Raw genomic sequence first — 25,335 nt, 5'->3', positions numbered from 1 at the left:
TTTTTTACTAGCCATGCAGGTAGAGCTTTAAATGCATGTCGGTAAACTTTTTTTTTTTTTTATATCTAACATCATACATTTCTGTGTTATTTTTCACAATTTATCAATAGTTATTCATGTGTAGGAATTCCAAAAGGAAACAAATTTAACATAATTTAAGTAACTAAATTATTTATAAGGCCACTAGCCTTCTACAGTTTCTATTTTTTCTTTCTAAGCTACATGCATGGTAGACTGTCGAAGTTTCTTTTTACAGTGCATTTGGATCTTAATAATGTTTGGAGTTCAACAGAACCTGCAGGACGAATCTGATTGCATTATGACTTCTTTGTTAAGATTCAGCAATTCTTTTCATAAAAAACAACTTACCGGTATGGGTTAAAATTATCGTAAGTCATACACATTTCGGTATAACTTACAATCAATTCTAATTCATATATTTTTTTTGTGAAAAGAGTTGCAGCTATTGTTTTTACATTTCACAGCGGAAATCATTTCTTTGTTTTTACTCAAATTTCCGTCTTATGCAAACAATTCATACATTTACCTATAATAATAAATTACCTAGTATTAATCTCCTATTATTTAAGATGCCTCACGATTAACCTTTCAATGAAACAAATTACTAACATAACGGTAACAAATCATAAGAAATCTTTTCATAATTCCAGGTGTGAACTTATGTGTACCAAATCAAAACATAAAAAACCTTTTAGACATATTGTATACGTCTTTCTCTCTCAGGAATTAAATGTTTGTTGTATAATTATTTTATTAGTTGTCCTGTCCTTGACTACTGATTTCGACCTGGGATTTATTATTTTTTATTTGTAAATTATGTGGGTAATGTTTATTTCAAAGGATTTATACACAACACAATTTAAGAATAATGTTTATTATTAAAATATCAAAACATACTAAATCTACACATAATATTAAATTAAACTGTAACATAACAGTACATATCTTTCTACATGGCAAGACTATAAACACTATAATACATTATTGGCTTTCTTGGGGCTACTCATTCACTTAAAAAATTTGGCTTAATTTTAATAATCTTATCAAAATATGAGAAAAATGAATATTTCAAACTAATCAAAATATGAGAAAAATAAATTTAAAAAATTGTTCCTGAGGCGATCCTCAGGAATGAGCCTATTGTTCCTCGGCAGGAATGAACCTATTTCCTGGGGCGACCCCCAGGAATGACCTATGTTCCTCGACAGGAATGACCTATTGTTCCTCGACAGGAATGACCTATTGTTCCTCGACAGGAATGACCTATTGTTCCTCGACAGGAATGACCTATTGTTCCTCGACAGGAATGAGCCTATTTCCTGGGGCGATCCCCAGGAATGAGCCTATTGTTCCTCGACAGGAATGAACCTATTTCCTGGGGCGACCCCCAGGAATGAGCCTATTGTTCCTGGGGTGATCCCCAGGAATGAACCTATTTGTTCCTCGACAGGAATGAACCTAATTCCTGGGGCGACCCCCAGGAATGAACCTAATTGCTTCTGGGCGATCCCAGCGTAGTAAAAATACTACTTTAAACTACCTATTTGTTCCTCGACAGGAACCTATCTGATGTATTATTGAATTGGGGGAGTATGATTCCCCTGGAATTAAAAAGGCCAAATGAAATGAGTTCATTAATGAAAGAATGAAAGCCCCCAAGAAATAATAATGCTAAAAAACACATATGTAAAAATAAACAACATTACCAAAACATTAATTTCAAAAATGACACATTATCTGTTGTGCTTTAGAAATAACTCTCTTATCAGTTCTTATATATCTGATATAACAGTCCGATGACCATCTACCAAGTGTTTGTATGATATGATCTTCAATTCCCGCTGCTGCCGCTGAAGTAGCAGCACCAATTCTGAACGAGTGACCACAGAAATCACTTTCTTTATAACCTAGGCGTAATAAAAGCTGTCTTAGATAGTTAATAAATGTTGCCCTGGATAATGGCCTACTCGAATCAAGTTCACTTTCAACAAATAAAGGAAAGTTTGCTAAAGCTCCCAACTGTAAGCGATACTTCAAATACTTGTTCATAATATGTACTGGTCTAAATATATCATTTTCATTTATAGTTATCTCTACTCCTAATCGAAAAGGGTCAGTCTTAGATGTTTTTAGTTTAAGCACAAATCGATCATGTAGTAGGCTGATCTCAACATCATCAATTATAACGCAGTTCAGATAGTCGTCCTTAGTTTTGCAAGTGAACTCTCCACATCGAAGGAAACCAAAGAATGCTGTCACAAAAGCACATTGCAGCATTAGATCCATGAACGGTGAGAAAACGCCTGTTGATAACAAGTTGCATAAACGTTTTAACACCTCTGAAGTAATAGGCAATCTGTTCCTAGAAACATTGTTTTGTGATTTCTTAATACCTCGCATGATATACGGAAGTCTTTCTGTTCCTGCTGTAGGGTCATTAAGACCTGCGCGCAAGTAATGGTATCGTACTCCGGCTATATACATTTTAATAGTATCATGTTGCAAATTTTTACTATTCTTACAATGAGTTGCGAAGTAAATTAAATGGTCCTCAGAAATTGAAGGTAAACACATAATGGAGCCCTGTATCCCGCTCATGTTCAAGAATGTTATAAAACTCTGTAAGGCTGATCTGTATGTTTGTTTAGTTCTCCGACATAAAGACAAGTCCCATAAATTACGTGCTTGTTGTTCTAAAACATCATTATTTGGGAAGGCAATAGGCAAGGCACTGACATCTCTTCTGCATCCGGTGCTATTATTCTGAATTTCTGCATCTGATAACGAGAAAGAGAGTCCGCAATATTATTGTTAATACCAGGAATATGTTGAGCATGAATAATAAAATGGTGTGTAGCTGCATGAAAAGTCAACTTTCTCATAAGTTTCATGATACTCTTAACTTTAGACCTGCCTTTCGAAATAATGTCAACTGTACTCATATTGTCGCAATGGAATAATATACGCTTCCTGTTCCAGTTATGACCCCACAAAACACAAGCCATGACTATGGGGTACAGTTCAAAAAATGCCATAGATGTTTGCTCATCCATAACTTCTAAAGGAAAATCTCCCTGGAACCACTGATTTTTGTAAAAACCTGCAAATGATTTTTGTGTAGCATCAGTATATAGTTCCATATCAGCGGCTTCCGTTATATTGTCGTTAATGAAAAAAGATACACCATTCCATTCTTTCAAAAATAACAACCACATATCCAAATCTAATCTACAATCCAAATTTAATTGTATTCTATGGTGAAGTTTCTTTGCTTTGGTTGATAAAGCAATAAGATGTGACACAAAGGATCTTCCATGCAAAATAACTCTTGAAGCAAAATTCATGTGCCCTAAAAGACTGAGGATTTCTTTCTTTGTACAATGTTTTCGGTTGCGAAAAGTCTCAATAAACTCACAAATTCTGTTAACTTTTTCTAAAGGTAGACGGGCTTCCATCAATTCTGAATCTAAAAATATACCTAGGTATTCAATAACTTTACAAGGCCCAACTGTCTTTTTAGCTGATAGAGGAATTCCTAATGAATCAAATATAGCCAACAAAGTGTCTTTGGTTTGGACAGCGTCAGCGCTTTGTGGCTCTATTACTAAAAAATCATCTAATAAATGAAGGATGTTTTTTATACAGTAATTGTTAGTAGCTATCCAGCACACTGCTTGCGAAATGTTGTCAAATATTTTTGGACTTGAACGTGATCCAAAAACTAATTGTTTGAAAAAATAATATTTGTTGTTCCATTTAATACCCTGATAAGGCCATAAATGAGGAGACACTGGAATAATTTTAAACGCATCAGTAATATCGGTTTTAATTAGCCATGCCCCTTGTCCTAATTTTTTAATGATGTCAACTGCATCGTCAATTTTAACATAGCTTAAAGAAAATTCCTCCTTATCTATTAACTCGTTTAAACTAGGATTAAGTTCGTCATCATGTGGCGCAGATAAATCTACTATGAGTCGTTTCTTTCTCGAGTACTTGCCTTCGGCTACTCCTATTGGATTAATACGAAAATGTTCGTACGGTATATTGTGAAATGGTCCGCATAAGTAACCTTTCTGAATTTCAGTATCAATTAAACTGTTGACACTCTCTGGCTGTGACATTGCTGATAGTAAGTTTTTGCATTCTATAGAAAAGTCAGGTAAACATCTTAATCCTGTATGAAAACCATGTTTTAAACCATGAATCAAGTAATCAGTAAATTTGATATCAGGGTGTTTGATCAATTCATATTGTAATTTGTGAACGTTGATAGGTGTGAATAATGATAGATCATAATTTTGTGTATCGTTTACCTCTTCCTGAACATATGCGCCCCACTTTTTTGGGGCCCTTCCTCGTTTTTTGACACATTGCATTCATTTAGTGAGTGGTCTTTCTTACATAGTAGACATATGTGAAGATTGTAACACTTTGCATAATTGCAACCTTTCTCTCCATTGTAATTGTTGCATACTTGTCTACCATTATGTTTTACTATTGATCTACCATAAAAGTCAGAATTGGTGCCCTTTGTAGTCGGATAGTTGAGCGTACCCCTAGTACCTTCCTTATGAACTAAAGAGGGACAAAATCCTGTTAGATGCAGTGTGCTGTGACAATGTTCACAAGTGTTAGGCTTAAGATTAGCAAAAATGTTACAAAATAAAGCATTGTTACGCACAGACCAATCAACCATGATATTGTTATAATTTAAATGTGCTGCAGATTGTAGAGAAAACTGCTTGTGATATTCATAGAATCCCCTGCCACCATATCTGGTAGCCATATCCACTATATCTCTTTCATAAAGATCAAGTTCATTCCGCCTCTGGGGATATGCTGAACACATCACATTTTTATAAATACTAAATGCTTGAACAAATTCCCCTATTGACAATGATCTATTCAATCTGGGATCTGGTTTATTGTGATACGGAAACTGTTCAATGTTATCGCTGCACAGGCCAGCGTAAAAAGGTATTAACAGGGATGCAAGATTAACGTCCCTACCTGCTGTAATGTTATTTCTTAGTTGGGGGGAAATAGTTTCCACCAAAGGCAGTGATTCTGCCGAATACCCGTAACAGGTACGTTTGTATCCTCTTGTATCAACTTCTCGGGCCTGGGCTTCACTTCCTGCAGCGGCTGTAGGAACATGCCTGTTGAAGGACGATGTCTGAAAGCTTTGCATAGCCGATTCAATGGAGTAGTTCCCTGTAGAACTGGGAGATGTAATTGGAACTGAAGTAATAGTGTTTTGAATAGGTTGACTGTCGTCGACAGAATCATTTACAACTGGAGATCTTGAGGAAGTTGATGGTACTATCGGACTTGTACTGATATTGTTATTTTGCGGAAGATTGTTGGTTAAAACCGTTACTTTATTATTCAAAGAAATAACATTCTGTTGTAGATTTTGAACATTGGAAGACAGTTTAGACACGAGATCGACTAAAACTGCCGTTCTGTCGTTATTGTTATTGTTTACATTTGGTGTTGCATTCTGGGATCGCGCACTACTCTCTTGAGGAACTGCTAACATGGTGTCATGGCCGCCGTCGCTTACGTCATCTACACTCGAAGTCGCTGGTCTCAATAAACGGACTAACGCCATTCTCTTAGCATTAGTTGGGAATGTAATGTTTTTAGATATTAACTCGGAACGGAGTCTATTTACAGTCCAGTTTTCCAACAATTCTGGATCATAGGGTGCCTGTCTCTTTCTACCTTGGCGTTTAGGACCCATGTTGTTCACAATGGAAAAAACGAAACTATAGTCTATCAATACTCAATAAGATATCCAAGAACTATTTCCATGTCAATTAAATGTTAATGTTTCGATACTATATAAATTTCGAACTATATGATTTGATAACAGTAAATATATAGCTAATTGTTCTTGCATCCGATACATCGATGCGTTCTCTCAATTTCATCAACAATACTCTAACCCCCCTCTAGGGCACTATTCCTAATAATCTAAAAATAAATGTTATGCAATTGCCTAAGAATAGACTAAGATACTGCCTGCTAATCTTTGATGACAGATGCATTGTATTGTGTATAAACTATAATTTAATAAATCAAATTTCCTAAGAAACATCTCTTAATGTTTTCTCTAACTTCCGTCTAATGTGGACTTTGAACTGTTGAAACACCTTGGTAACTATAAGGAATCCGTTCATTGTTTGGTTTAGGAATTGTACCATTATTCTAATGTCTTTACGATTGGAAGGAACTTGCAACATCTAATTTTTTATTTGTTGTTATATTGTATTCATTTAATGAATAAATAAGAAAATGGCAAGTCAGCAAGAGCTTTCGACACAGCAGAAATTAGCTAGCTATAAGAATTAAACTTACAACCAAACATAAATAAACAATAAGCCCAGTGTACAATAAGCTTTTTGTTGTGTTTTGCATGCTATTGTTTGTGTTGTCAGTATATTTTTGACTAATGAATTTGAATGTCAAATATTGCTGACCTATTAGATAGGCAATAGTTAACAAACCTCATCTTAAAAATTGAAGTTGACCCCAAAATTAGGTCAAGGACAGGTGAGAATGTTTGGCTCGTGAAACTTATACATTTGTGTTTCAAAGTGTCAGATGAGAAACAAGAATGTGTCCAAAGTACAAGGATGCCCCACTCGCACTATCCTTTTCCATGTTCCATGGAACATGAAATTGGGTAATAATCTAATTTGGTATTAAAATTAGAAAGATTATACTATAGGGAACATATGTACTATTTTAGTTTCAAGTTGATTGGACTTCAATTTTATCAAAAACTACCTTGACCAAAAACTTTAACCTGAAACTCCCACTTTCATTTTCTATGTTTAGTGGACCGTGAAATTTGGGTCAAAAGTCTAATTTGGCTTCAAAATTAAAAAGATAATATCATAAGCAACAAGTTTACTAAGTTTCAAGTTGATTGGACTTCAGCTTCACCAAAAACTACCTTGACCACAAACTTTAACCTGAAACTCCCACTTTCATTTTCTATGTTCAGTGGACTGTGAAATTTGGGTCAAAAGTCTAATTTGGCTTCAAAATTAAAAAGATTATATCATAAGCAACAAGTTTACTAAGTTTCAAGTTGATTGGACTTCAGCTTCACCAAAAACTACCTTGACCAAAAACTTTAACCTGAAACTCCCACTTTCATTTTCTATGTTCAGTGGACCGTGAAATTGGGGTCAAAAGTCTAATTTGGCTTTAAAATTAGAAAGATTATATCATAAGCAACAAGTCTACTAAATTTCAAGTTGATTGGACTTCAGCTTCATCAAAAACTACCTTGACCAAAAACTTTAACCTGAACGGACGAACGCACAGACGGACGCACAGACGGACGCACAGACAGACGCACAGACGAACGGAGCCACAGACCAGAAAATATAATGGCCCTCTACTATCGTAGGTGGGGCATAAAAATCTTTATGATCAAATTTCAGATTTTTAATCAATGAATTTGCCACTACAATCTGCTACTTTAGTCAACATAATTTTTACAAAACAAATTATCATTTCTATGTAATGTTGAGTTTTAATTTCATTATTTTTCCTATCTTAATTAACTTTTATCTCTCAAAAGGAAATATAACAGAACAGATTCATTTTTGTTCAGGGACAACATGTTTCATGGAGCCTAGCTCAGACCAGTCATATTAGCCAAGCAGTTGTATCACATACTGCTCACATGAATATCATGCAACAATCATCACATAAGTTTAGGTAGATTATTTAAGTCTGACGAGCCGAAATAGATTTTTCTGATCATCTAATCTCCTGTCAATTTTAAAATTGTGTCAGCATTTCAATTAGTTTAGGTATTGATTGGTGTCCACGGTAACTGTCATCCCAACATGGTGTGGTGTGCATGGCGATAAAGGTCACATCATATGTAGAGTAATAAATAATTTATAGATCATTCATAAGATAGATCTGGTTTCTTTCATATTTTGAGTCTAGCATGAGGTATGGGATTTGCTCATTGTTGAAAGTTGTACGGTCAACTATAGTTGCCAAATTCTATTTCAGATACTGTCTCTGGTGGAGAGTTATCTCATTGACAATCATAACACATCATCTTTTTCTTATATTTGTTATGGATAAATCTGATTATTTAGTTTATACTCTATTAGACAAGGAACGTACAAAAAATTACAATGGTATTATAAATCTTCAGAACTTGTTCAATATTAAAAACAAGGAGATATGGTATGATTCCTAAGACTACCTCAGACTGTCTTGAAGTTCATGAACTGATCGAAGGTATTTATTTGGAATTTACTGTCATTCATAAGCAGGACTTAGTAAGAAGTACTGTTTAAGTAGTCTTCTGAACTTGACTTGAAGTGACATCATTTAATACTGTTGAATTAGTGTACTTTGCAAAACAGACCCTTTTGGTTTGGGATTCCAAGCGCCTCTACTGAGACAAAGAAAAATGAGAATTTTTTTTTACCTCTTGCACAGGCCGACAAACTTGAAATGTACTTTGCTCACATTTTGTACAATTTTGCATTGATACAGGTTGAAATGTACCAAACTTGTTCATTTTGCTGCAAACGATTTAAAAGTTTTCATGTTAAGGATTTTACTAGGTGAATGGTGTCTTAACTTCATGACTAATCATAAATGTAGAGATTTACTTACTGTGCATAGGAAATATTTTCACTAACATTGAGGAAACATCTGTTACGTAGGACTCCAGCCCACAATTGTACACCAATAATTCCGAAGATAAAAAAGACAAAAAAACACAACAATAACACATTGCCTAACATTGGTAGTGTATCCAGTAACAACATCACTAAAATTCTCATACCTAAAAAAGAAAAAGAAATACATCATATATATTACAGTCTTGATAATATTTAGTAACCACAGGACGAACTGGAGATGTTTGGGAAAATATTGTATAGCTTTTATATGTCTGTAACCAAAATCCCTTTTGACAAATGTGACCTACCAAATTTATTTAACGTGTTTGTAATAACATGAGCAACACAACGGGTGCCACATGTAGAGCAAGATCTGCTTACCCTTACAGAGAATCTGAGATCATCCCCAGTTTTTGGTGGGGTTTGTGTTGCTTATAGTCTTTAGTTTTCTATGTTGTGTCATGTGTACTATTATTTGTCTGTTTGTCTTTTGTCCTATTTAGCCATGGCGTTGTCAGTTTATTTTTGATCTCTGAGGTTTCATGTTCCTCTGGTATCTTTCGCCCCTCTTTTACAGACTCTCGTTGTCTGTCATATTTGTTTTTTGTGAATTATTTTGTTATAAATTAGGATGTTAGATTTATCAATTTGCATTATTTCATATTTTTTTTTATGTTAGGCCTTTCATAGCTGACTATACCAATGTTTTTTCTCATTGTTGAAGGCCCTAATGTTGCGTATAATTGCTAAAATGGAAAAAACCTCTTGATCATGATTCAAACAGCACACATGACACCATCAAACACTGGCAAATAAAACTTACTTTCAACCAATGAAAACCTTCAATACAAATAAATAAAGTTAAATGTCTTTGCCATTCTAAAGAATTTGGTTAAATTACATAACTTTACCCATTTTTTTTATCAATGTCTGTCACATTGATTCTATAGCGAATTTTAACTTGTACCAATCACTCTTTACATACTAAGATAACAAATACATTACATACAAAGTCAAATAAAACCTTAAAGCTTACTCTATCCTCGTTATAAATATCAACCTTTCACAAGTCTATTTATCTCCGTAAGCGATCTCTTAACTTGGCTTAATACAAACGATTGATTAGATTCCGATAAAACTTGATTGATACTTTTTCTATAAGGACTGATGAATATTGACATTTCCCCGGAATGGTTAGAGACTATAACAAAATAATCTCTAGGCTCAGAAAATGTCAAACACAACATCTTGTTTGTAAAGCATGCTTATTTTGTTTGTAAAAGTGCAAAAAAAAATCTTTGCAATTAAATGGAGTTTCAAAAATCTGTGCAGCAAATGTTATTAAAAATGACATAATTTCTAGTGAATATTTATTATATCTAAAAACTCAGATTTTTATCTTTTTAATGAATGGATTTTCCTATGCATTTATGAACTAAACACAATATTAAACATACAGCCATACTAAAATGACTTGTTTGTTATTGCTTTTGGATATTAATCTTTAATATTGCATGATCATTTATATTCTCTGAATGAGAACTTCATAATTCATTCATATTTTCTTAAAAATTCCAGTTTCAACCACGTCAAAACTTTTTCAAAAGATTCTCAGGGGATTGTAGTTGTTAATGAGCAATAATAAAATTACTATAACCATCCCTCCCACTTTCTAATAAAAGAAAAATAAAACCTCCCCAATAGAGTATTAAGCTATAAAGTAATAAAGTGTCCCCAATGTAAATGATGACATATTTTCAGGAATTGACAGACATAACGCTATGTAACACTGAATTCATAGAAAATTTGCTAGTGAACTATAAGTCTTAGCGTGCCATTAAACTACCTGACGAGCAATATTAAATATACTACAAACACTCCTCTGATTTTCTAATAAATGAAAATAAAACCTCCCTGATGGAGCATTTAGTTTTATAATTACATTTTTGTACCAGTATAAAGGAATTGAGTGTTTCAATGTCAATGATGACATATTTTCAGGAATTAACAGAAATAACACTGAATTTATAGAATGTTTGCTAGTTAAGTCTTACAGTGCCATTAACTAACCGACAAGCATTAATAAAAATACTACAAACACTCCTCCAAATTTCTAATAGATGAAAAACAAAACCTCCCCAATGGAGCATTTAATTTTATAACTATAAAGGAATTAAGTGTCGCCAATGTCAATGATGACCTTTTTAGAAATTCTGATACGACACTTAATTTATAGAAAAGTTGTTAGTGAACTATTATAGAGCTTGACTAACTAACTTTCAGTCATCAATAACCTTTCATAAACTAGATTTATGTCTTTGGATTATCTAGTGGGCTTTTGTCAACCCACAACCAACCTTTTCTCACAAACAAAATATGACAAAATAAGCATTTAATATCTTATAAAATTAAAATTAAGCACCTGAGAGTTTGGTATTTCCTTTCCATGATTGATTTATGCTTGTTTTCTACAGCATTTTTTTTTATGTTTTCTTAGCCTGTAATGGGCTGAAACAATATATATTAATGACGGAGGAATTAAAAAAAAAGGATGAATAAGAGTGTGTAATGCTTTTAACCTTTAATTTTTGCCAGCAGTGCATTATAAATTGTTTAGTGCTTTATTTCATATCAAATACAAAATAACATATAATTTATCAAAAGTACCTGACATAAAAAAAAAAAAATCTTTATCATTGGATTCAAAAATAATCAGTCAACAATTTCACAACAATTTGTGAGAGCATCATTCAACTCAACAATGTTATTGCTTAACACATAAAAATGTTAAAAATAATTTAAAAGACTGTCAACACAAAATGTATTTTAGAGATTTTGCCATTTGCCTAGGGACTTTCCTTTAAGTACTTTCCTCAGACTGTGGTATTTTTGTTATTTTACTTTTTACTGATACTATCTATGCATTCTGCCATGTTTAACTTACTTGGAATTCTATTTATGGCCCTTAGAGGCCGTAACACTCTGATAGTTCTTATTGCTGAAAGACTGAGGTTTTCACTATCGACACCATACTCAACAGCACTGAAAAGAGAAGACAACTCTGATTAGACAAAAAATTACTTATTTAAACAAGTACATACAAAATTTTACCTAATACATGTATGAACTATCTGTACTAAAATCACTAAAATCACTATTAAAAGATTAAAAAAAGAGCTGATCTTAAGTAGTTCTATTAAAACAAAATATCTACTTCAAAATATTCATGCAGGATATAAGCAGAGACATATATACATGTGTATGTCTCTGATATAAGCATGCACACTTGCAAATACAATTAGAAATTGAAACATTCAAAAGTGCTTCCCAAAGCCCTACTTGACCTTGAAAAAGCGATTTTCCAAAAGTCAACTACCTCTATAACAAATTTGTTTCAAATGATGAGGTAATTCTTTGTGATATCAGAAATTATATAATATTGTAAATACATAAGCAATCTTGTCTAATTTGATAGAAAGTAGTTCACTTCAAAAAACATTTCAAATATGATTAAATAATCCAGAATGCCAACAGCTATTTCAATTGGTTTTAAAATAGGCAAAAATTTGCCTAACAATACTACTTTCAAAAAGATTGAAGTGAGTACAAGTTGCCTACAAGTGGATATTGAACTAAGGTACCAAACAACAGAAAATCTTTTCATATACAGAATAAATGAATGATTTGTGAAGTTTACAGACTCATTAGTTTAAATTGCCGACATAAGGACATTAAATCATATCTCCCTCATTTTAACATCATTTCATTCATTAAAGGTTTAAAACTTCATAATTTAATTTTGGATGTAACACGTCTTCTGATTGGCTGACGTTATTTTGTTATGAGCCCATAGACATAATTTAGTCATGTGACCGTGAAGTCATCAACGCTTTTTCATGGTTTTCTACGGTTTAAAATGGAATTTAGAATTAAATTATAAGAAATGAATGTGATATTTTTTCTGTCTATTTGAAATAACATAAAAAATGTGGTGCAAGTGCACTGTTAAATAACCCGCTACGCACGTTATTCAGTGTGCACCAAATTTTTTATGTTATTTCTTCATAGACAGAAAAAATATCACAGTCATTCCTTAAATAACTACTAACATAGTCAGGAACCAAAAATGTGATTTTTGAGATTTTGCATGGTGTCTGTACATAACAAGGACGGTTCTGACTGTCTACATCTACAATATATAGAGCCAACTGCTTTCAAACCTTTTAGCTATCCTATATATTTACTTCAAGCATCTATAGAATACAATGTGATGTGTACTTTAAATTGCCCATATAAATTCTTGTTGTGAAACGCTAACATAAAATTTCCTACGAAGTAAAATATACCGGTATTTAAAGCAGTCCATTACAGAATCAAAGGAATAAGTTCTTTACCCTTTAGATACTATATTGGATTGCATCAAATAATTCTGCTTCATTTACAATGTTTACTTGTGAATTTTGACACAAATTAAACAAAAATTATGTAATTCTTAACACTTCATTGTTTCTAACTGCCGATTTTGAGTGGTTATGCTGATCGCACATCAAATAGGCATGGTTTACATACGGCAAATAAGCGTAGAATGTAATTTCTGTGGTAAGTGGTTTATCTTTATTAACCCGTATAATCAGAACAATAAAAGAACCAAGCACCGTCTGAAGATAGCTGATAATGGAAATAAACAGTGCATTGTGGGTATTATAACAATTTTCCAGTATTATCACGGTAGATTCAGAAGACTTGGTACTTGAGAGAAGATATCAATGATTTTTGTCAATGATTAAAGAATTATATTGGGGAGAGTAAATTGATATTGTTCAATATTGCAAACAAGGTTACAAAACAATGGAATAAATAGAGAATTACTGGGTATATTAGGACTTTTATGGTCTTATAAGGCTGGAGTCAACTAGCAATTACTTTCTTTAGTACTTTTAAGAGATGGGCACCCCTGGTGAGCCTGAAACAAAGTCTCAACAGAAAATGTTGACTCTGTCAAAATTGTATATTATGGTCAATGATATTGTACATAAAACAAAAAAAAATTTTGTCAAGTGCAACATTTAAGGAGGTAGACCTAGGTTAAGGGAAATAACTCTTAAAATCATCAGTACGTTTGTGTCAACCATTTTTTAAGAATATATTCTAAGCTTCTAGGTTACATAGATTATGTTCAATCTGTTTCAGGTAAATGCTTAAAATATATTGATGAACTTGACTTTTACAAACACTTAACTGATTTAAAGAGTTATCTCCCTGAACCAAGGTCTACCGCCTTAATATCATCAAAAAAAAAATTACATGAAAAAGTTCTTAACATGCATGAATCAAGATTATATCATATCATATTGATCATGAAAAATGTGAAGAAAAAAAATCTGTCAAAATTTGTGAAACTTTGTGACAAAAAAAAATATAAAGTGTTAAAAAAACTTTGTGAAAAAAAAAATGAAAATCCACTTTGAGTGAGGTGAATTGTGACAGAAACCATTCAAGTGTTGACCAATTTTTTTTGCAGCTGAACAATTAATTCTGAATTTTATCAAGACTGGTTAAACATATTATTAGATTTACTCAGAAGAGTTTGCTTTAAATTAAACTGAACTTTGCCTCAAGTTTTGGTTTCAACATCTTAAAATGTTTAGAAAGCTTCTGATATGTCTGGCAAGATTGAATAAGATCTGACAAAAATTGCAAGATAATTTGTGAATGTGACTGTATGATTTCAAAGTGAAGATTTATTCTTTACTTACTTGTAGCTTCAGGAATAAATATGATTAAAGGACAATATATATTTTTATACTATATATGATATATACATATATATAATAATGAAGTGCAATTTTAAGGTGGAATCTTACCTTTTTGGTTAAAGGTATATAAAGAGGAATTATGGGTAAATAGTTATCAAAGGTACCAGGATTATAATTTAGTACGCCAGACGCGCGTTTCGTCTATATAAGACTCATCAGTGACGCTCATATCGAAAATGTTATCAAGCCAAAAAGGTACAAAAATCTTCCTGGCAGATACTGAAGCCTATGTAACTGATATAAGTTGGAAAAACAATGAGCCCCAATAGCACTCATATACAATGATATATTCTAAACATTGTTGGCATCAATTCTGTTCTTACCATAGTTTTTGCACATAAATTAAAACCTGCCTTTATAGATAAAGTTTTATCTTGTGCAAGAATATAACAACTGGATTGTGCATTTATTTATATTAAAGCTTATAATTTTCTATCTGATTTGCATTTAACATAAATCACTAAAATATTACAATAAATCATTATTAAACTGACAAAAACTTGTCTTGCTTAAAAATTTGTTACATCATAAAACACTTTTTTTAGCACATAGAAAAACACTGATATTATATAAAATGAAAGAACCAATATTAATATCATTTATAAATAAATATATCTCGTAATAAATACAAACAAATATAGAGAAAACATGTGAACAAATATTGCAAATATCCACGTAATAACAAATAACCTATTAACTTACAGATGATTTCTGCTTGATTAATATACTTTTGTGCTGTATACTGGATTTGATTTAGAAAACCAATACTTTATTGTTTTATTAACAACTTATTGCTAATATTTGATGCTATATAACAGTAAATTGCATGTACACAATATAATTTCCACTATGCAAAGAAATGGAATATGACTATGGGGTTGCATGAGGTTACATTTTGCAATAGCTTTAATCTCAGATTTAGAAGTCTTTGATTTACATGTCGAAATGTATTATTATATTATTTATCTATATAATTCTCTGTCCTGAATGTTCTTGAATCTCTTTGTACTGTATTCCCCGTAATGTAATAATGTCATTTTAGCGGTATATTTAACATTATCATAAAGAGTGAGGTTTTGGCTAGCCATAAAACCTGAGGTTCAATCCAACATTTACTACATAAAAAAATGCCTGTACCAAGTCTGGAATATGACAGCTGTTATCCCTTTGTTTGATGTGTTTGAGCTTTTTATTTTGCCATTTGATTAGGGACTTTCTGTTTTAAATTTTTTGCGGAGTTCAATATTTTGGGGATTTTACTTTGACCATCATGACAACCTAAACCAAACAAGTGGTTTTATTTATCTTAATTTTTTAAATGCCTTTTTTTTGTTTTTTTATTTTAGGTGGTTGAAATTGAAACATTGGCAATCATACTACATCTCCTTTCTTATATCTCAAAAAAAAAACAAAAAAAAAAACAACTTAATATTTTGTTTCTGTTTTCGAGAATAAATTATTCATAAAACTGCTATTGATTTATATATTTCCCCTAAACAACAAACTAACTGTACTTAAATCTTTTGTATAGTCAGTAACTAAAGATGGTCAGTGGCTGAAGGGTCTTAAAAATTATTTATATGCTACAAGAATATAAACTTTATATCAAAACTGACACTTCTTATCCCAAGCTTCAAGATTTGACGCAAAGCCCATTTAGCAAAAGCCGTTACAACATAATTCTGTTAGAGTGAGGTATTATGGGTATCAAACACGATCTTGAGATATCAATAAAGTAATTCTGACGATTCTCTAGAGAAACACTTGTTAGCATCCTTGTCAATGATGTTATAGGAATCTCTGTAGGGAAAAGTTCCTTATCCAGATTTAAGACATATCGGAATAATAGAAGCATTAAGTAAATGCAAAGGGTTCAACCTATCATAGCTTACATCAACTTTAAGAGACTTATGTTACAATAATTTTCAACTACTGAAAATTCAGAAATTATTACGTTTTTATTTTTGTGAAAAACGGGACAGGGTAATAAACAAAATAATTTAAACTCTCATTTTGACATTTTTTATATGAATTAAACTATATTTTTCTCAATATCGGATATTTTTTTAAATCGTATTTTAATCTAAAATGACAAATCGCAATATTAAAAGCACACAATAATTTCTGAATTTACAGTAGTAGAAGCATTAAGTAAATGCAAAGGGTGTCAACCTACCATAGCTTACATCAACTTTAAGACAGTCTGTTTATGAGATATAGAAAAAGGCTGTATTCAGGATAGGCTGCAGATATCATAAATTTCCAGTATACATGAACTGCATGAACTCTAATAATCTGAAAATCCTCTTTCCCATGACTTTTTAAGAAGAAAGGCAATGCCCTTGAGTGCTAATTTTATGACAAATTTTGTAATGGAAAATGTCACTCGACATATTTATGCTGATTTTTCATTAAGTCGTCACACGGAACAAGGAAGTAAATTACACTTAATTCTCGATATCTTCTGCCAACGTCTTATATAGCAAAGTTATATAAATCAACACCTGTTATGGATGAAAGGTAACTGGCCCTTTGTTCAAGAGATGCTTTAACTATGAGAGATTAGGACGTAAAGGAAACAGACGATTTATAGAACATCTACTTCCGGTTTTACCATGGCAAATTACACAGAATGAAACATGATGATTAGGACAATGCTCGATCATGTCATTATTCATTTGGACATGCGACTAATGATTTGGCTCAGGGAACTAATGCATTAATTTTGATGAATAATATGAAACGGTCATTTAAACATACCTTCACATAAAGTGATACATTTGAATTTCTTAATATTTCTGGTAGACATGATTTCTGTTGAAATCATCAATTTTAATCAGAAATGAAATCAGATGCTGGAAGGGTCAATGGCTCCTGTCTCAGTTAGTGACTTCTGTATGTCTTTACAGAGGAACCTATGGTTAAACATTTCTCAAGTCAGTATTTTGAACTCATACTCCAAAATTAACCAATCAAAATGTTGGATTTTATGTTTTTGAGCACTGAGCAAAGTTTTATGACTTCAACCCCTGATGTCTGAAGCTTAGGAAGTTACATCTTTAAATCACTGAAATCATAAAGGCTTAATTGATTGATTGATTTGTTGTTGCTGCTTCAAATGTCTAGTGGCAAGTATTTCAAGCATACTCAGAACAAGAACAAATTAGCAATAAAGACAACCAAAAGAGGTTATGACAAATCTTAAGGGAAATTGTTTTATTGTGGTAACAATTTGAATCAGAAAATTTTAAGCTTAAATAAATAATGCGTAATTAACAGACAAGGAAAAAGTATGATCATCATAACTATGTGTCGGACCACATTCTGTATGTGCCTGCAGCAAGTCCTGAGCCAGTAATTCAGTGGTTGTTGCTGTAAATAATATTTGCTTTTCATTTTATCGTTTGGTAAATAAATCAGGGCATTAGTTTTTTTGTTTGTAATGTTTAATATATTTGTCATTTTGGAGGCTTGAATAAGACAGCTAACGGTGGTATCGGTTTAACTCATTATTGAAGGCTGTATAATGGCGACCTATAGTTCCGTATATTACTTCTTTGTCATTTGGTGTCTGGCTGAGAGTTGTCTCATTAGCAATCATACCACATATTCACAATTTTTTTTATACTTACGATAAAACAGAAATGGAAATTAACTTTTCAGACAGTAAATTCTTAGTACCATCTGCTTCTGACATAGTCTCAACTTGGTTAATTTCTTTTGGTCCTGATTTAATGTTTATAGAGACTCAGTTAATCTGTTTTGGTCCTGATTTGATATTTATAATCTATTAAATCAAGCTTTATAATGACCCTACGTAAGACAAATAATTAAAAAAATATCTATATCTTTTCCTGAAGTTATTAGAATATGATCGTAAGGTAAATCATTATATTTTAGGGGCATTTTTTCCTCATAAACCCATATTTTTTTTGTGTCTCTGAATATTGATGATAATGACTTTTAGGCAAGTAAAATAATCAGACTCTTATAAATGTTTTATGTGACTTTAATCTGGTTTATTGATTTTCTCTAGGGAAAACCAGTTTTATGTATCAAAGACTTTCAAAAACATTTTCAGAGGATGTAAATTTTAATCCAAATTCAATCAATCATGCTGAAAGAATGTTTTAACAATAATGATTTTTGAAAATCCCGTCTGACTAGTATATATATCATTAAAGCCAAAACACAATTTACCATATCAATAAAAGTTCAACGAAAGTTCTTTGTGACATATTTACATGTCTTTCATCTTTTTTGAATTTTGAAAATATATCAGATTGTGTTATAATGTAGTAAATCTTCAAAACAATATTCTGAAATATTTCAAAAATAATTAACAATATTCAAAAATATACTGATACCTAATTAATTCAGACATTTGCTTGATTACAAAATGAATAATTTTCCATTTACTGTCGTCTGCATTAGCTATTAATCTCAACTAATGGAATGGTCAGTGCTGTGTAAATTGCTGTCCATTTGAACCAAACAACTAACCTAACGCTCTGTGAAGAATAATTTCCTCCTTTTTCATTCATTCAAAATAAGTCTGATCAAACAAAACATACATGGTAAACCAACCACAAGTTAATTGTCTTTGGAAGAAACCTGACCGAGAAATTTTTATAGTACAAAAGAAGCTCTACTACTACTGTCGTAAGAACAAATTTAAACACAAATGTACTGTAAATTGCATGTATTTGTTTTTGAGAATTGTTATTTTGCTGACACCAATCAATTTCCGAAATTTACATAGTGACATCACATGCATGACTTGCCCTAGACTATAAATATGGAAATAGCTAAATTATTCTTATTCAAACACGAATAAATACCAGTCCGAGGAAATAATTATTACGTTAACAGAACAAAATAAAAATTTTCTTATATTTAGGTTGATCATAAAGAAAACCTGAAGAGTTGAAGAGTGATCAATTTATCTGTTTTTCCTTTTTTTCATTTCAAAAGTTGTCTCCCCTTAAAGAAACTTGTAAGGTCTCTTTAAGTTTACATCCTTATTCCAAATAACAATTTAGACATCAAAGATATTTTTTCAATCATGAAAATGAAACTTTGTTTTCTACTAAGTGTTTTGCTGACTCAGCTATTTGTCTTTTCATTTTTTTTTCTGTCCATCTTTCATTGCTAATGTATGTCTATCTTTCAACATGTTCTTTGATTCTGTGTTTATGATTTTGATTGTCAAAATTCTTCCTTTTTTATAATAAATTGTAATTTAGCTAAGCATTGATTTTAGATTGAAAAGTTCAGGTTCCTGTTTTAAATACAGGACTATTAAAACGGAGAGTTCAGGTAAACATCATTAAAAGCAAACCATCACTAAAAGACAACCAAAAATAAATACTCTTTAAAAAGTCTTAAGAGATTAAGAAATTTAAAAACTTTTGCAATTATTCTACATTGTCAAATTCCCTTATGGAAGCCAAAGTAATTTCTATGCCTGCACATACAGTTATCAAGTTAATTAAAACCACTGGTGCAAAATTAATGAAATATTCACTGTCAGTACAAAGAAAACTCAATTTTTTAATTAACTGTTGCTTCTAAAATTGGTCTATGACAGCTTGAAACAGGATATATCTTGCTGACTTAGTACACAAATGATACACATATATATAGATTCTACCACTGCATCGAGTGTGATACGATATTTATCCACTCCAGACAGTTAAATTTTCAAATTTAAAACGTGAGGCTCGCCGAGCGTATTAAATATTTAAAATTTAACTGTCGAGACTATAAGATGGAGAGTGGATAAATATCGTATTACACGAGATTTGGTGAGTAAGAATCTGTTTCTCTAATGATTTTCAAACAACATGCAGGCAAACGTATTCCTTCTTTTCGAATGATTTGCAAAAAGATGTGTTCTTTCTATGTGACGTCATCAGGCATGGTCGCCTTTAGTCATGCCGTCACAATCAGAAATTCAGAGGAAAGCAAGAAAATTCGACATCATAATCGGATTTTAACCAATGAAGAAGTGAGATCAAATGAACCACACGTTGATTAAATTTTGTTATACAATGGGCGCGGAAAGGGATAAATTGACGTAGAGTTAGAAAAAACGATATACGTAATTTGTCATTAGCATTGATCCAAAATAATGAATTTCGAAAATTATCTTCAACCATAAACTATGTAGCTGACTGTTATTTGTTCAAAGATGAAACCTGAGGAGTAGCAAATGGCATATTGTCATGATCAGTTACTGAATCTACAAATTGTATCGTGTTTTCATGCAATATTTCAAATTTTCAGCCAAATGAATATCTAAAATATAATGGTGTAGTAATGCTAATCCTCCTTTAAAATAATCCACTAAAACATTATTTTTTTTATAATATTTATCAAAACTTATAAATATATGATTGAAAAACTATAATAAAGTTAATAAAGTGTCATTAAATATTAATGGTAAATAGCTTTTACAAATTACAGTGCAACCTATACTCAAAGCTGTACATTTAAAACAAGAATGTGTCCATAGTACACCGATGCTCCACTCCCACTATCATTTTCTATGTTTAGTCGACCGTGAAATTGGGGTAAAACTCTAATTTAGGATTTAAATTAGAACGATCATATCATAGGGGACATGTATACGAAGTTTTAAATTGTTTGGATTTCAACTTCATCAAAAACAACCTTGACCAAAAACTTTAACCTGAAATTTGCACTATCATTTTCTATGTACCGGTACAGTAAACCGTGAAATCAGGGTAAAAACTCTTATTTGGTATTAAATTTAGAAAGATCATATCATAGGGCACATGTGTACTAAGTTTCAAGTTGATTGCACTTCAACTTCATTAAAAACTACTTTGACCAAAAAAAACTTTAACCTGAAACGGGACAGACGGATGAACAGACGGAAGGACGACGAATGAACGAACGAACGAACGGACGCAAACGCCAGAAAACATAATGCCCCTCTACTATCGTATGTGGGGCATAATTGGCTGTGAATCGTCATGAAAGTAGCTGCTAAAATTTGTTACAGGAGTCAGAATCTCACATTTGAGTGACCTTCAAGATGAACAACAGCAATTAGTGTTGTTTCCCATGTTCTCATATTTAATTAAACTATCCTGTTATAATTCCAATTCACTAATACATTACAATATCTTTACATGAATTAAAGATTTCAAGATTATTTTGTTACGTTTTTTTATCACAATATATAAGACAACACACCACACAGCAACAGTATACTCCATAATGACTTCATATTATAATTACACTATATTAAAGTACATAACATTTAGAGTCTTTCTCTGAAGCCCAATTATTTATATCTATAAGACAAATGCATAAAAGAAGCAAAATTCTTTACATTAGCGTTTTGAGGTTTCATTTTTCCTCTCAGTGCCTGTAAATAAATGGCGGTATTGAAACCGCATAAACAGATAAACTTCAATACAAATGTGACACACAATAGAATTTGAAGCACTGTGACAGTGATTACAGTGAAAGCAAGTGCTGTATGGACACAGAAACATGCATCAACCAGAATTCAATGGAAAATACGTCTTCCATACTTGTTAACCCTCTTTTTTCCTCTGCAAAATCCCAAAATTTCATGATCTCGATCAAGTAATAACTTTGATAAAACAAGAATTTGTCCATAGAAAATGGATGCCTCACTAGCACTTTTATTTTCTATGTTCAGTGGACTGTGAAATTGAGGTCAAAACTCTAATTTGTCATTAAAATTTTCAAATTATACCATAGGGAACATGTGTACTAAGTTTGAATGATTGAGGACTTCAACTTGATCAAAAACTACTGTGACCAGAAACTTTAACCATTTAAAAGTTTAACCTTAAGTGGGACGGACAGACCAATGATTGGTCGCAAGGACTGAAAAACATAATGCCCATAAATGGGGCATAATTATCTCCCTTTCTCCCTACCCATCTTGAACCTACTTCTGAAGGTTAACAGGTATGTTGTATTCATCAATACAAATCTATATTAGTAGCCGAGCTAAGTTGACAGCAGAAAATAGCTTGTAACTGTCGATGCTTTCTTCATTAATTTTACTTTAATAAATTTCTATACCTATTACGTAAATGATGTCCTCAGTGAATTAGCTGTTGTCACACAACAGGACTGCGATCAATGCACTATTGACTGATCTGATCGAACATTTTTTTTTCTATCTTTAGAAGTTGATTGCAAGTTTTGTGCATCATAATTGTTATGGAAACCATCCCTGTTGACATGACAACCAAGATGAGGGAAAGAAATAAATCAAGGTTAATTATCGTAAATCTATGTTTATTCAGAACCAAAAAAAGATTAGAACAATCCAAAAATCACTCCATGCAAGTGTACAAAAACACATTCAAAGGGAAAATGAATTCATTTCTTCAAGGATATTTATTTTAAAAATCAAATCAAATACTGGGAAGAAATCATCTACATAAATAATGAGATTACATCTAGAAAAAATTATTCTAATTCTCAAGGGAAATAACTCACTTTAAAAAAAATAATAAAATAATCAATGACAAGGGGAGCTAACTACAATAAATTCTAAAATACTGTGAAAATTTTAAAAGTGTTTAACTGAGCCTACTATAAACGCTATATGTTTCATAGTAGTCTCAGGTGAAAATGAATTCATTTAAAGTGATATTAGATAAACAAAACAGATCTACTTTGTGAGAACATGCATTTAGAGAGTAACAGCGGTCCATGCCAACAGAATAGTTTCCAAGTGTCATGCGGTGAAAAAACAAAAACAGCAGAAAACTATGTATATAAACTGTTAAAACTTGTTCTTACGTACTTGTTTATGATATAGTCTGCCACACTATTATTCAAAATGGCATGAAAAAATAAAGAAAGAACAACGCATCAGTTACAAACCTATTTTAGTAGTTATATTTGTCATATTAAAGACAAATTGAAAAATCCTGCAATAGAGTTTCTTTTGGTTTAATGACACAAGTGAACCAGTTGCAGTATTTGCCAGAAATAACAACAATAGCATAAAATCTGAATATAAAAAAAATGTATATAAGGAAACATCATTAAATGTAATGTTTTGACATGATGCATAAAAGGAGCTGTCATTCAAATATAATGTTTTGACATTCAAATATAATGTTTTGACATGATGCATCAAATGATCTGTCTTTAAATGTAATTGTTTGACATGATGAACCATAGAATCTATGATTAAATGTAATGTGTTAAAGTGTATCAAAGGAACTGTCTTAAAATGTAATGTTTTGAAATGATGCATCAAAGGACCTGTCATTAAATTTAATGTTTTGACACGTTGATTCATCAAAGGAACTGTCAATAATTGTAATGGTTTGACAGGATGCATCAAGAGATATGTCTTTGTCTTTGTTTTGACATAGTGTATCAAAGGACCTGCCATTAAATGTAATGTTTTGACATAGTGTATCAAAGGACCTGCCATTTAATGTAATGTTTTGACATGTATCAAAGGACCTGCCTTTAAATGTAATGTTTTGACATAGTGTATCAAAGGACCTGCCATTAAATGTAATGTTTTGACATAGTGTACCAAAGGACCTGCCATTAAATGTAATGTTTTGACATAGTGTATCAAAGGACCTGCCATTTAATGTAATGTTTTGACATAGTGTATCAAAGGACCTGCCATTTAATGTAATGTTTTGACATGTATCAAAAGAACTGCCATTAAATGTAATGTTTTGAATTGATGTATCAAGGAACCTACCAAGTTTAATGTGACGAGCAAAGCACAGGAAATTGACATATACTGATAAAGCATTCACTTTTGCAAGGAGTAAACTATTGCTGGATTTTCCAATTTTTTTCTATTTAAATCAAGCTGTTACAATGTTTGGACCAAGAGTTGCATAACACAAGTCCTGCATTTCAGTGACACAAGTCTGTACTGAACGACGTGTCAATTTTAGATTGCTGTTACGGTGTTAATATTAATATCAAATCATGCATTTTGAGGAAGTCTGTCAATAAAGTTATTAGCTTGTAACAAATGCATTTAATAAAAGAAAAACAATCAATTAACAGGGAATATGTTTTCAAGGAACAAGAAACATAATTGGTTATTGGCGTGTTTACAACTTCTTGGTTCAATCAACGTAATAACACATCCCCTAAAGTATTCTAGTTGTTTATAACTCTGTAAAACTTTATAAAACATAAATTCTAACAGAATAAATAGGTTACTCTGAATGGTTATTTGTTTCACCTGTAAAACTATTAGGTCAGGGATACGTTTCCTAAGTTTCAAAGTTGGTTTCCAAAGTAATGACAGGATGGGTAATCCTTTCAACTGAAATGACTGCACTTTGGAACATCACATACTTTTTTTTTTATTAAACCAACTTTGTGTGTTTCATTTGTAATTGTTTCTAAAGTATCTTGCTTCCCTTTCACTTTTTAGGCAAGTTTCATAAATATTGATATCATGGTAATAAATAAATGGGAACTAACTCTTCAAGATTGCTAAAATTTCTGGATAAATCACATCAATCTGACTGAGTTATCTCCCTTTTCTAGTACTATAATAGCAATACCTATGAAACAGTATTTGCCTTATGTAAACCCGGTTAACCCAATCCTGTAAGAGCCTGAAATTGTTCTGGGTTAAAGAAAATAATACTTATTTGTAAAGTAAAATAATTCAGGGAAACAACAACAAAGCTGGGTGATATTCAGGTCATGACCTTTTTTTCAAAATGTTTTTTTTGGGGGGTGGGGGTTTACAGGTGACACAAGCAACACAATCTGGTTCTAAACAGTTAAACTGTATCTAGTAGATA

At 31.8% G+C, this 25,335-nt stretch overlaps 1 protein-coding gene across 3 annotated transcripts in view; it reads right to left on the bottom strand.

Annotated features, from left to right (window-relative positions):
- LOC139489760 (voltage-dependent T-type calcium channel subunit alpha-1G-like) overlaps nucleotides 1-25,335 on the bottom strand; it is a 160,050-nt gene that overhangs the window by 68,687 nt on the left and 66,028 nt on the right. For 2 of the 3 annotated variants that reach the window (XM_071276550.1, XM_071276551.1), the window contains exons 2-3: nucleotides 11,641-11,738; nucleotides 8,689-8,860 (exon numbers count right to left, since the gene is read on the bottom strand). In XM_071276550.1, the coding sequence (XP_071132651.1) occupies nucleotides 8,689-8,860; nucleotides 11,641-11,738 (270 nt within the window). Of the gene's footprint in view, nucleotides 1-8,688; nucleotides 8,861-11,640; nucleotides 11,739-23,336; nucleotides 23,361-25,335 lie in introns of all 3 variants that reach the window. The other variant, XM_071276549.1, reaches the window with a different exon arrangement.

The sequence above is a fragment of the Mytilus edulis genome, chromosome 9 (genome assembly GCF_963676685.1).
Source record: "Mytilus edulis chromosome 9, xbMytEdul2.2, whole genome shotgun sequence".
In the NCBI taxonomy this organism is placed as follows: domain Eukaryota; kingdom Metazoa; phylum Mollusca; class Bivalvia; order Mytilida; family Mytilidae; genus Mytilus; species Mytilus edulis.
Note: the sequence above shows the minus strand (reverse complement) of the source record. Positions and strands in the feature narration are given on the sequence as shown.